This window comes from Pavona decussata, unplaced genomic scaffold, assembly GCF_977016875.1.
Source record: "Pavona decussata unplaced genomic scaffold, jaPavDecu1.1 SCAFFOLD_44, whole genome shotgun sequence".
In the NCBI taxonomy this organism is placed as follows: domain Eukaryota; kingdom Metazoa; phylum Cnidaria; class Anthozoa; order Scleractinia; family Agariciidae; genus Pavona; species Pavona decussata.
In genome coordinates this window covers 1002294-1014698 of record NW_028145466.1, presented here as the reverse complement: position 1 = coordinate 1014698, position 12405 = coordinate 1002294, and the positions used below count along the sequence as shown (strand labels likewise).

Here is a 12405-nt window from a genome sequence, read left to right as displayed (position 1 = left end):
ACACATACAAAACTAGGACCACATGCCTAGAGGATGACACTTTAAGATTAGAAGAGGATGAAAGGGAAGTAACATGGCACAGCTCTACCATGGACAGGGTCAATTGAGTGGTTTTTGGTGGCAGAGGGCTACATCCAGCAATGGAAGGAGAAAGCTGAAATCTAATCTTAATTTAAAGAGAGTGCCTGCAGCAGCCATGTTGGAGGAGCCAAACAGTAAAGGATATTTGCATAAAAATAAAATTTATTTATTTCCCAAAGGAAACTCATGTTATCATTTCGCTCCTCCAATATGGTAACCGTGAGTAACACACTCTATATTCTTCTATATTCTATCCTCTATTAATTACTTCCAGTCAATCCACATCACGTGTGACTGGTATTTTGGAAATTTGAACGGAGTTTTGAAATTTACATGTCAGTTTTGAACATCATCGGCAAGATTTCAGAGTTCCCTCAGAACTTTCCCTAGTTTATTGATGGTATAAAGCTATGAATTTTTCTTTACATTACAGCTGTAAGTATTTCAAGAATAAAAGATTTCCAGAGAAATGTTCAACATTCCATTCAAATGCTGGACATTACAAAGACGAATTTGAATGTTCATTTCATTCTCAGAAATACTTGTAACATGTGATGTAAATTGACTGTAATTCCATATGGAGGACTCTATAATCATTACCTCCCTTCATCTATCTTCAAAAAATTCAAGTTGTACTGTTTGCGGCCCCTTCTGTACAATTTACTCTCTGGCAATAACCTGAACATACACTGAAAGAAAAACAAAATTATAACAATTTATATCAAATGTCGAATGTAAGACCTCCAAATTAATCATACACACTGCCAAATCTCAAACTTTCTGCAAGTGTGGCAGAATAAATGGTTGGTTGTTATTGCTATTATCTTGAATGCTAAAATCCGTCCGATGGTAAGTCTCCCAAACACAAAGTCCCCAGGCCGAGTTGTTCAAAGCCCGATTAAACTAGTTTTGGGTTAATGTCAACTTTGATCCAAGTTAAAAAACATTTACATTCAATAAATATTATGTATTTGGCAGATTGAACAGAATACCTGAGCTTCTGCAACTTTCTGAGCAACAGCAGCAGACTTGAGCAGAGCCAAAAACTGATCCTTTAACGAAAAAAGAAAAGAAATATAATTTAATTTAATCTTCTTTCTTTTTTCAACTGAAGGTAGGGATTGTGTCCAATCCAATGAATTGAATGAGCCAGCTGAGTAAAAAGAAACAATTAAATTAAATGTGGAGTAACATTTCTTGTGTAAGTAATCCACCCATCTTAAGACCTTCTGATTGTAAAATTAAAACCCCGCATACTAACCACTGAATCCCCACCCCCATGCCAATTTAAGCCCAAAATATAACTTAATTAAACCTGTATGTCATCAATGCCAGTGCACGTCCAAAACTCGTTCACCCAATGACCCCTATGGCGTACATCCTCCACTGGAACACTGACACCTTCAAATTAAAAACAGTCATGAATGAAATAATTCAGGCAAACTGATCAACAGGACCTGGCTTAAGACATATTCTAAGTGACTCATTAACTTGTCTGTCAAAACAGGAGGAGTTAGTAATCAGAGGTTGATAGATGAGCCACATCAAAGTCACGAAGTGCCAATGAAAACAGTCGGCAGGTTCTTCTTCAACAAACTCATGTTTTTCTACAGTTGCTATAACTGTTTCTTTCAACTTGCAAACATGAAATAGCTCAACATGTGTAGCTTACCCCTAAGTCTTGGTTTCAACTTTACTATTCTTTTGTTGTAATCAATAAATATAGGTTAAAGACTGACCTGCCTTGATAGGTATTGCTATTTGTAGTCAGTATAATATGCCCGGGGGGGGGGGGGGGGGGGGGAACTCTCATATGGAAGGGGCAGGGATGCTTGTCCTCTCACTTACGGGTGTAAATTTCGGATTTTGGTCTCACTTAGGGTGTTCAGGGCAAAACGCCATTATATTTAGCTGTGAAGGTCTCATTTAGGGTTGCACGTGAAAAGTTACTGTATTTTTCATTTGTCTGTGTTCTAATTTTAAAAATGGTCTGTTTTAGGAGGTCAAAAAAGTTTGGGCCATGCCCAGATTGGTCTCCTTTAGGGGTTTAATTGAAAATGTCCGACGAGGATCCCCACCCCTTTCATATGAGAGTCCCCCCCCCCCCCCCGGATAATATCTGCATTATTTTCTATAAATAAATATATTGCTGTGTTGTTGTTGTCTTTCTTTTTCTTTTTGTGCATCAGATGGTATAAGTGTGGACACCCCCTACCCAGTAAGCGAACACCTTCTAGGTTCTACTATGATCTAAATGCTTTTGCATTCATATGCTTAGGGAGAAAAAATAAACAGTTACCAAGCACAATGTGGACATCAGCATCTTTCATGAGCTGAATATCACTTAGAACTGCCTTGGAAAATATTTCTGCAGCCTGAAAACAAACACATAGGAAAATAAGATAATTAAGGAATAATAATAATATTGTGTCTTTTGTATCTATTATTCATTGTAATTTGTAAAATCTGTTATTGTAGAATATATAGATGTTGTAAGTACTGTCAGTGTGAACATTGTAAGGGATTGTAAGTATAGTTAATATTGTAAATAGTATCTATAGTATTGTACTTGCAATGTATACTTATTTTGTGTCATGTAAAGGAGTAAGGGTGGTGGGGTTGTGGTATTAGCATTTATTATGTATTGTAATAAAATGCAATGTTAAGGAATAATAAGAAAAAAAAAAAAGAAAAAAAAAGGAAGGTGCCTCCTAAAAACAGATTGAAGTGTTTTTGCACAGTTTATGACTATACAGGAAAAGCAGATCTTAGTATGGGCTACTGGAATCCAGTAAGAAACTTGGGGGTAGTGGGGTATTTTTTAGAGATAATTAAGCAACAATTATTCTAAAAAGCAGTAAAATACAAAGCACCGTATGGCATTTTTTTTTTCAAATTGAAGCTTTGAACATTATCTCTGAAAAATACACAGTTACCCGCAATTTTCTTTTTGGATACCACGAGTACTTCGTAAGTTCTGCTTTCTCCACAAAGTTTTAAACCACGCAAAAGTATCCCTGTATTAGTAGGCACCACCCATAGGAAACCCGAGTATCTTGCAATGCGTAGAACGTATGTGCAGCAACAAAAGTAGGCACCGTCTTTAAACAAGACAAACGTCTGTGGTAAGCTACTGAACTGTCCCTACTGTCTGAACTGTTCCAACTGTCCCTTAATAATGATAAACACTGTCCAACTTACATGGCTTTCCTGTGGCCCACTTATGCTATACTCCATTCTAAGATCAATGCTTTCCACATCCCCCAGGGAATGCAATGATCCTGCAAACACACAAGGACCAACTAAAACTGGAAAAGGTTTCTGTATGATGTACTGAAAGAAAATAAAGTGCCATGATTAGCATGATATTAAGATACCAGTGACATGTCATGATATGGTTAATGGCCAGTAAAATCACATATGTAAATTTGTTCAAAATTTAGTATTCAAATTTATGTATTTGAACTACAAATTAATACCAATCCAAGCTAATTTATGCAAGGACATAAACATTCAAATTTCTTTTCCAGGCATTATTCAGCCCAGCAAGGGCATTTACATAAATACTAAAAATCAGATGAACATTAATTTGCAAACACAAACATTCAAAAACAGGCAACAGCATTATTTCACCCTGCCTCCAGGAAAGCACTTTTAATTAATTTCAAGTTCAGGCAAAAAGCTAAGGGTGGTTTTCAACTTTACTCACTGAATAATCTTCAGAGTCATCTGTAGAAATGTCAGTGCTCATGCTTGATAAAAGCCAGTCGTACTGGGTAAGGGTCTCTGCATTAACAACACGGAGTATTGTTGCTAGGCCCCAGCGAGCCGGACTGTTTTGAGTACGAGATGCATACCCTCCCACACTGAATACTTGGGTTTCTGTGCGGAGAAATGATGATTATCATTATGACAACATGACAATAATTTTCATTCATTTATTCAGTAACTCAGTATGGATGTTTGTAATACATTTACAGGACAGAAAGTTTCTGGCTGATGCACCCCTTCAACACTTAAGCTCTATCAGGGAGGGGGCATATTGTTATCAACACCGGAATTGGAGTATTGACATGTGACATCCCTTGGTGCCACACCTTTTAATTTGCTGACATAGGAACCTTATCCCTTATCTGAGCCTTGCCAGTACAGTTACACTGTTGTCTGTACATTACCCATCAAACTTTTTTTAAGACTCGTACTAAGACACTCAAAAGAAGAAAAATTCATTTGAAATGAGAGTTTATGACAGCTAGTAGCAGTACAACACTGTAAATGATATCCAATGAAAAAGTGTTTCTATATTTTGATTCTTCTAGATTTAGAAGCAAAAAAATGTAAATGTGTTGTTAATAGTGGCAGTGGGCTTAGCTACTTCAAGCTAGCTTATAATAAAGGTACCCAAGTCATGCCCTCAAATAACAGGAAACAAATTTAACCAAATCAAGCATGACAGGTTCAAATGCCACCTGGCTGGAGGCAGGCCAGATTTGTCATTTGCAAACAAGACCAAGGAGTTCCAGGACAGAGCAGCATTTAAACCTGGGTCCAGTTATTTAAAGTTAACCAAGGTTAGTTTTCATTTTGCTATCTAAAAATGTTCTAAAAGCTTTAAGCTAAATTATGGTAAAGAAAAGTCTAAGTCAGACCAAAGAGACAAAAATCTTAGTTTTGGATTTACAGAATCTTTATTGCTTAGTAATTAAACCCGAATTAAAGTTTACATCAACCCAGGATTAGCTAAGCTTTGAACAACTGGTCCCTGGATTACTAGTCTAGTGCCCTGAGTCCACTCAACCATGCTGTCTCCAAGATTATCCTCCAAGAAAACAAGTGGTTCAACATAGCTGGAGTTTTTGCAGTAGTGGGAGTCCACTGTAATTTAATGGTACATGTGTATTGATTCTGATGGTATTTCACTGAATATTAAATAAGACAGTTTATTACCTATTTTTTCTAGAATTGTTCCACTGTCCTCTCTGAACATGTGAAACCTAACAAACAACAGCAAACATTCACTGCCAACAGCCATTTATAAGTTAATCTACTCAAAATAAATCTTGTTTTAAATTAGTGCTTGAGTCACTATGGGACTCAAAATAATATAATAAATAAATATCATTATACAAGTTATACGCCATAGGGAAACCCAGTAAGATGCATTTGGGGTGAGAGAAGGGGGAGCTTAAAAGGCTTTTTAAAGAACTGTATTTGACAGTCTTCAACAATGTCAACTGAAGAGCAGAGAGCATAACTGTTTTTGTTCAAGTTTTTAAAAGCCATTTCTCATTTTGCTCATATCTGCCTCATGTTTGGCCTACAATGGCTCAAAACATCACTCCATTATTTATTTATTTATTTATTTATTTTTTTTTTTTTTTTTTTTTTTTTGGGGGGGGGGGGCTCATTTTTCCCATCATTTTAGGAAACAATTCCTCAGAATTATAAGCACATTTTAATCTGTGGTATCCCTTTTGATATAAAACAAAGAACAGTGAAACTGCTTGAATGTGTTGTAGGGGGAAAACTTGCCCTTATTCATGGAATTTACACTGACTATCACTATCAGATATGCCAATGCTTCAACTAGGTTTTGAGCACTAAATGCTCACCCCACCCCCTCCCCCTTATCCCACTCTCTCTACCCTCAGCTAATACGGTATTTTATCAAGAGAGAGTTCTTTTATACAGTCATTGGGGAATCGAAGCAGAGATGGGGTAGCGATAAGAGCACTCCCCTCCCACCAATGTGGCCCGGGTTCGATTCCCAGACTTGGCGTCATATGTGGGTTGAGTTTGTTGTTGGTTCTTGTCCTTACTCTGAGAGGTTTTTCTCTGGGTACTCCGGCTTTCCCCTCTCCTCAAAAACCAACATTCCTAAATTCCAATTTGATCTGGAAAGTGTCCCCAATTAGTGCCCTGTATTTAATACATTGACGCTTAAAATAAAGTGATTTATTTTTATTTATTTAATTTATACCTCTCTGCATGTTGTCTCGCCTGCCAAACAAGGGCAGGGTAGGGATTGTACGGCAACTCTGCCTCATAACTCAGCTGTTTCATCCATGTTTTCATCGCATTTACCAAGCCTGTTTCATCCAAATACTCATTTATTACAGCATCCCTTCCCTTACCACGAGCAGCTGACCTGGGTAGTGTCAAAGTACTCCTGCCAAAAAAATCGCAGAAGTGTTGATTTAAAACTCCTTCAGTTGAGACAATAACTACGAAAATGGAGATCTTGTTGTCTCTGTGATACCCAATAATGCTCTAACATTCACAACTTAGAAATTGATATTTTGCCTCATGAATGAACACAACGTTTACAATTTTTAGGGTATGATTTATGGATGATGTTCTGGAACATAGGCATTGCAGAAAAGAGTTGTATAAAGTAGAACTTGATTCTACGTCATCCAACACAGGCATTGCAGAAAAGAGTTTCATCCAACACTTTCTGTAGGGACCAATTTACACAATTCACTGGAGATGCTTTAATATTAATAACCACACAATCAATCACAGCCCTCCTCAGTTACAAACATTCATTGCTCCAAATTTTGGTGAAATGCAGCCAAAAATCAATAAGCTAATCATTACCTCAAGTGAATCGTCCATGCAGATTATTTCAACACACAGGTTAGACAGTCATGCGACTTAAAAGGCACGAACAATATACAGGGTACCCAGTAACATCACAACAAAAATGTTGCAAGACATATTAATTAATTTTACTGATTTAAGGAAGGGTTGACTTAAAGTAACTGCTGGGCTATGCTATGTATATGTTATTACAAAGAAATGCTAAACAGAGTAACCAGCTGAGATATGTATCGAAGAAGGGTGTGATTATCACAAGCATCTGACTTTTTTTTTTACGACCCTGGAATCGCCAGGACAATGTTATCCCAAGCAAGTTACATTTCACACAACTTGTCTTGCAATGGTACAACAAAATCGCGAGACAAGTTCCAAGAAAACATGTAAAACATGACAAAGGCTTATAAAGTCTGTCTTAATTGCATTTTAATAGCAACATGTCATAATTACATTTACCTTGACAGTGAACTTCCTCTTGATGTTGCTGTTCCTGGAACATCAAATATGGGGGTAACATGCACTGGATCGTCATTCTTGATCTGTTGACACAGATTGAAAAGAAAACCAATATAGAACTTTGGGATGGAGTTCTTTCTCCATACTAATTCAGTCAGGGTCATACACCACCATCAGACACTATATATTCCAGCAATTAAATAGATGCCCCCTCTAGATTTTTTGTTCAAAGCAAATAAAGCCATAGCCTGCAAACACAGACGTATTTCCGGCTGTCGCTTCTCTCTTTTTGGCAGAGAGAAGCGATGGCCGGAAATACATCTGCGTTCGCAGGCTAAAAGCCTGAACTACTAAATTTTCTAAACTCTGGGTTGTTGTTTTTTAGGCAAGTTTGAATCCATAGTTATTAGTTGTCTAACAGGAAGAAGACTGTTACTGCAATCCGTAGTCTTCAAATGTTGCAAACTGACAACCAATGGATTCATAGCTTCTGCTACTGATTTTAAGCTAATGTTGTAATTTTTGAGAGAACAAAGTCGACAACTTTGGACTTGGAGCATTACTTTTACATTGGCACTAGTCAGGTACTCAAGTTTGACACTCTTTTGGTGACCAGAGTTTAAATGATGGGTTTCTCAAGAAAGAGTTTCACTGAACAATTTACTGGATGTTAACTCACTTTGTGACCACTATGAAGACTGGCGCTTCCTTCTCTTGCACTGCCAGCATTTCTCTGTGCTCCACTGTGATCAAAAGCTGGAGTTCCATTTTCCATGCTTTCTCCAACAGTTTTTAAAAAGTCTTTTCATCTTTGCGTGAAAAACAAACATGGAGGTCAACATGACGAGGTCTGGGTACTAGAGTCCAGTTTTTCACTTAGTGTCACGCAACGTTGCGTAACTCAACTCAACAGAGAAAGAAACATTTTTCCGATCATCATCAATACAAGATTTGCAATATGCCAAAGACAGTCGCTGTTATTGGAGCTGGATCATCTGGCTTAGCTGCGATCAAATGTTGCTTAGAAGCTGGCCTTCAGCCGATCGCGTTCGAAGCAGACCCATGGCTAGGCGGTATCTGGAAGTACACAGATTTGGCAGAGGAAACAGAACGAAGGAGTTGTGTGGCGTCGTCGACAATTACCAACACCAGCAAGCATATGAGTTGCTTCAGCGACTTTCCCATGCCCAAGGAATGGCCAAACTACCTTCCGCAGCACAAGTATTTGGAATATTTTCAAATGTATGCCAAACATTTCAAACTGGAGGAGACAATTCGTTTTGAATCTAAAGTCACGGCAGTCGAACCTTGCCCAGATTTCAACCATACTGGTCGATGGCGAGTGCATTTTTACGAGAAGAAACTGAACGAGGAGCGAGTTGAGGAGTTCGACTTTGTGATGGTTTGTACTGGAGTGAACTGGGATCCACGAATGCCACACATTCCAGGCTTGGATGGGTTTACTGGTGAGGTTATACACAGCAGAGAGTACAGGACGTGGAAAAAGTTTGAAGGGAAGAGGGTTCTAGTGTTTGGCTTGGGAAACTCGGCAGGTAAAACATTGATTATCATAATTATCATCATCATCATCATCATCATCATCATTATCATTATTTATTATATACGGTATAGTTTAATTGATGAATTTATTATCTGTGACAAACTGATTGGTTGATTGATTGATTGATTGATCGATCGATTGATTGATCGATTGATTGATTGATTGGTGGACAGATTATCTAATTTATGTAGTTGTTGATTGATTTATTAATCGGCCTGATTTGATTAACTGGTTGATGGACCAATAAAAGCGGTAAGCAATCAATTTGCCATATTGATTGATTAATTATTGACCACCAGCAATTAGGTGATTCATTCAATTAGAAGGGTTCAATGGAAAATGGCCCTAGCAACAAATTGGCCTTTGATTACAAATGTTGCCCAGGTAATAATTTGGACAAGACTGTTTATCATTTCAACTGTGCGAAATTCAGCTTGGCGCGCAGTGCCTCTTGGGTGAACATGGGCCTTTAAGAAACAGGTCTGTATTGACTTTATGGCCTGCGGATGTTCATTTTATGAATTTGTTGCTTGCACCGTTTTCCCACAGAGTCATTTAATTGATCTTTTTGGGTTTGACAGTACATGGTAATATAATAATTATTATAGATGGATAGATGGAAAGGGGAGAAGAGAAAGAAGGAGAAAGGGAGGGAGGGAGAGATGGTCTATATTAACAGGTAGACTGACTTGCAGGAGTGTAGTATAAATTATGGTTGTATAGATGACCATTGTTATTAATGAATCTAATACCATGTTTAAATAAATCAAGTTCATCATCATCATCTTCATCATTTCAGGGGACATCGCCTGCGAACTAAGTCACCATACATCACAGGTCTATTTGAGTGCTCGAAGTGGTTCATACATAATTTCTCGCTTGGTAGATGGGGGAGATCCTTTGGACGTTAAGTTCATGAACAGATTTGCTGATTCAGTGCCGCTATCAATCCGTGGTCAAGTGTTTAGCCGCAAACTGAAGGAGAAACTAGATGTTGACAACTTTGGCTTAGGAGTTGAAGAGCCGCCACACAAGAGATTTCCAATTATCAATGATGAATTGCCAAACCGAATTTTTACTGGCTCAATTCAGGTGAAAGCAGACATTGCCAAGGTTCAAGGAAACACTGTTTATTTTACAGATGGCTCTAAAGTGGAGGAAATTGATGCAATTATTCTTGGCACTGGGTTCAAGTTTACCTTTCCCTTCCTGTCAGATAAAGTACTTTGTCCAAAAGACAAGTACATTCCACTCTACAAGTATGTATTTCCACCAACCTTAAACCCAGCCACCCTGGCCATTATCGGAGCGATACGTGTAAATGGCCCCGTTCCTCCTCTTGTTGAGATACAATCCCGCTGGGTTTCAAGTGTTTTTGCTGGCAAAACTGCGCTCCCAGACAGTCAAACAATGGTGGATGATGTGGAGAAGAGGCAAAAGCTGTTAGAAGCCAACAATATTGACTGTTGCCGGGCCTTTCATTTGGTAAGAAAACAATGACAGTTGGTAAATGTGGGTGGATGTGAGTGAAAAGCAGAAGCAGGGTAGAATTTGAAAGAACATTGGGAACAAGAAATTCTTATCATTAACTACTTCATCACAATAATTCATATGAACTTGGCCCCTCTTTATTACATCCCCGTAATGAATGATAACCTTTTGTACCCTCTTAATTTAATGACCAACTTCAGAATTAAGGTCAGAGGTTGCATGCTTAGAGAGTAATGGGAGATAGTCAATTGAAGGTCTCAATCAGTGCATAACTGAACTGCAGTGAGTTTCAGATCCCTTTTTGATGTTTTAGCTCAGATTCACCAGATAACCTCCCTCCCTCCCTCCCTTCCTCCCTCCCTCCCTTCCTTCCTTCCTTCCTTCCTCCCTCCCTCCCTCCCTCCCTCCCTTCCCTCCTTCCTCCCTCCCTCCCTCCCTACATCTCATAAAGACACCTGATTGCAGGTTAATATGTTATTGACAGTTACATAATTTACTGTTGTGAACTGTATACATACCATGCTCAGACTTTTTGTCCAACAAAACAGCGCTGAGAGATGTCCATTCTGTTCGTTTGTATGCAGGTGAACTTCATTGCCTATGCTGATGAACTTTCCTCCTTGATTGGTGCCAAACCAAATCTTTGGCACCTCCTCAGAACAGACCCAGAACTGGCCCTTGGGTGCTTCTTTGGCCCATGTGTGCCAGCCCAGTATAGATTGGTTGGCCCAGGTGCATGGCAAGGAGCCAGGGACATTATAATGGGGGTTCAAGAGAGTAAGCGTGCCCCACTGAGAACAAGAGAAACAGGCCCAAAGAGAGAGGGGAACAAAATGGGCCTTCCTCAATGGCTATTAACTTTGCTTGTTGCAGTAATTATTTATCTTTTAGTCAATAAGTGAGAAATTAACACTAGTGCTGTCTGACATTTTGATGATACTAACATCAATTCATTAAGGCAAAGTGACTGTTTCTTTGGGATTTGAATATAAATGAGTGAAAACAATAGACCTTTTGTTTCATAAAATTATTTTCACTCAATCATTTATATTCAAACCACAAAGAAACAGTGTTTTTGCCTTAATTGATAAATGACGGTAGTCTCATTGAAACATCGGACAGCATAAGTTTTAATTTTTCTAGTGATCAGAAGTTTTTCAGTAAACCTCTAGTCAAATAATAAATGAATGAGTGGATGAATTATCACTTAAAGTGTCAGAGCATGTATTAACCAAGTGCTAATTAACTTAACTTTAATTTATATACTTTTAATTTAATTTATAATTTACACTCATGGCGCAAATAAATGTGTAAAACAATAGTCAGTAATAAAATCTATATATAAAAAGAACAAGGTTTAAAAAAATGCCGATATCTACATTTCAAAAATATTCACAATATCTACATAAACAAATTATGAGCAGCTGTCCACAAAATTTTCAAAAAGGTATGTTTTAAGGCCCCTTTTAAAGCTCTCAATAGAGCTTGCATTGACTTGTGCAAGGCAAGTGGCAGATTGTTCCATAATCTCGGGGCACATACACTAAATGCCCTATCACCATAAGCCTTAAGTGCAAGAAAGAAAAGGTCACGACTTGAGTCGAATTTTATTCAAAGCACGATTTAACTAACATGAAGTTGGAGCAAACTTTGATTCCAGTCTTTCCCCCTTCAGTTTTGTACCAGACGTTTACATATCTTTAGCTTCAAATTTGCTTTTAAAAACATTATCAAGATTTTTAAGATGAAAAGCTTGGTTAGTCTTACTAACTCTTAAATATTTGTTGATGAGAGTCAGCTTTCAAACAAGCAGGCCCTGAAGGGAAAATTGTTGAGACTCTTATAAGTGGTGGGAGGCTGACCAGTTGACTATTCAATAAACAATAAAGTGAGTCAAAAAGACTTGAACTCATGACTGGCACATTAAAAATCCAACAAGTGGTCACAGTGGGAGAGTTTAAACCAGAATATCCAGTTTGCGAGCATCTCGTACCACTGGACCACCCTCCCTGGAGAAAAAGAAGTCCCAAACATGAGATGGGCTTCTGTTTTGTACATAACATGGGCTTGGGTTTGGGGGGTGGGGTGGGGAGCAGGGGTAGAAATCAAAGGAAATCAAAACTCCCCATGAAAACCATAAATTAAAATGGTGAAGGACCTTCAAACTTATGAATAATTCATAAAACCAAGGAAATCACTGTGTAACCTGAAGGAGG

At 38.1% G+C, this 12405-nt stretch overlaps 2 protein-coding genes across 3 annotated transcripts in view; one reads left to right on the top strand and one right to left on the bottom strand.

Annotated features, from left to right (window-relative positions):
• The window catches only part of LOC146482749 (uncharacterized), a 37560-nt gene extending 29555 nt beyond the window's left edge, over positions 1-8005 (bottom strand). For both annotated transcript variants that reach the window (XM_085106809.1, XM_085106810.1), the window contains exons 1-10: positions 7817-8005; positions 7138-7220; positions 6062-6250; positions 5029-5075; positions 3791-3963; positions 3283-3414; positions 2381-2456; positions 1397-1482; positions 1074-1133; positions 682-770 (exon numbers count right to left, since the gene is read on the bottom strand). In XM_085106809.1, the coding sequence (XP_084962935.1) occupies positions 682-770; positions 1074-1133; positions 1397-1482; positions 2381-2456; positions 3283-3414; positions 3791-3963; positions 5029-5075; positions 6062-6250; positions 7138-7220; positions 7817-7912 (1031 nt within the window). In that variant the 5' untranslated portion in view covers positions 7913-8005. The remainder of the gene's footprint in view (positions 1-681; positions 771-1073; positions 1134-1396; positions 1483-2380; positions 2457-3282; positions 3415-3790; positions 3964-5028; positions 5076-6061; positions 6251-7137; positions 7221-7816) is intronic.
• A 19-nt stretch (positions 8006-8024) lies between these two features.
• Positions 8025-12097, top strand: LOC146482748 (flavin-containing monooxygenase 5-like). The gene is made up of 3 exons (XM_085106813.1): positions 8025-8690; positions 9498-10183; positions 10774-12097. Exons 1-3 carry the CDS (start codon positions 8096-8098, stop codon positions 11089-11091), a joined length of 1599 nt encoding a protein of 532 aa, XP_084962939.1. The 5' UTR covers positions 8025-8095; the 3' UTR covers positions 11092-12097.
• Positions 12098-12405: the final 308 nt, after the last annotated feature.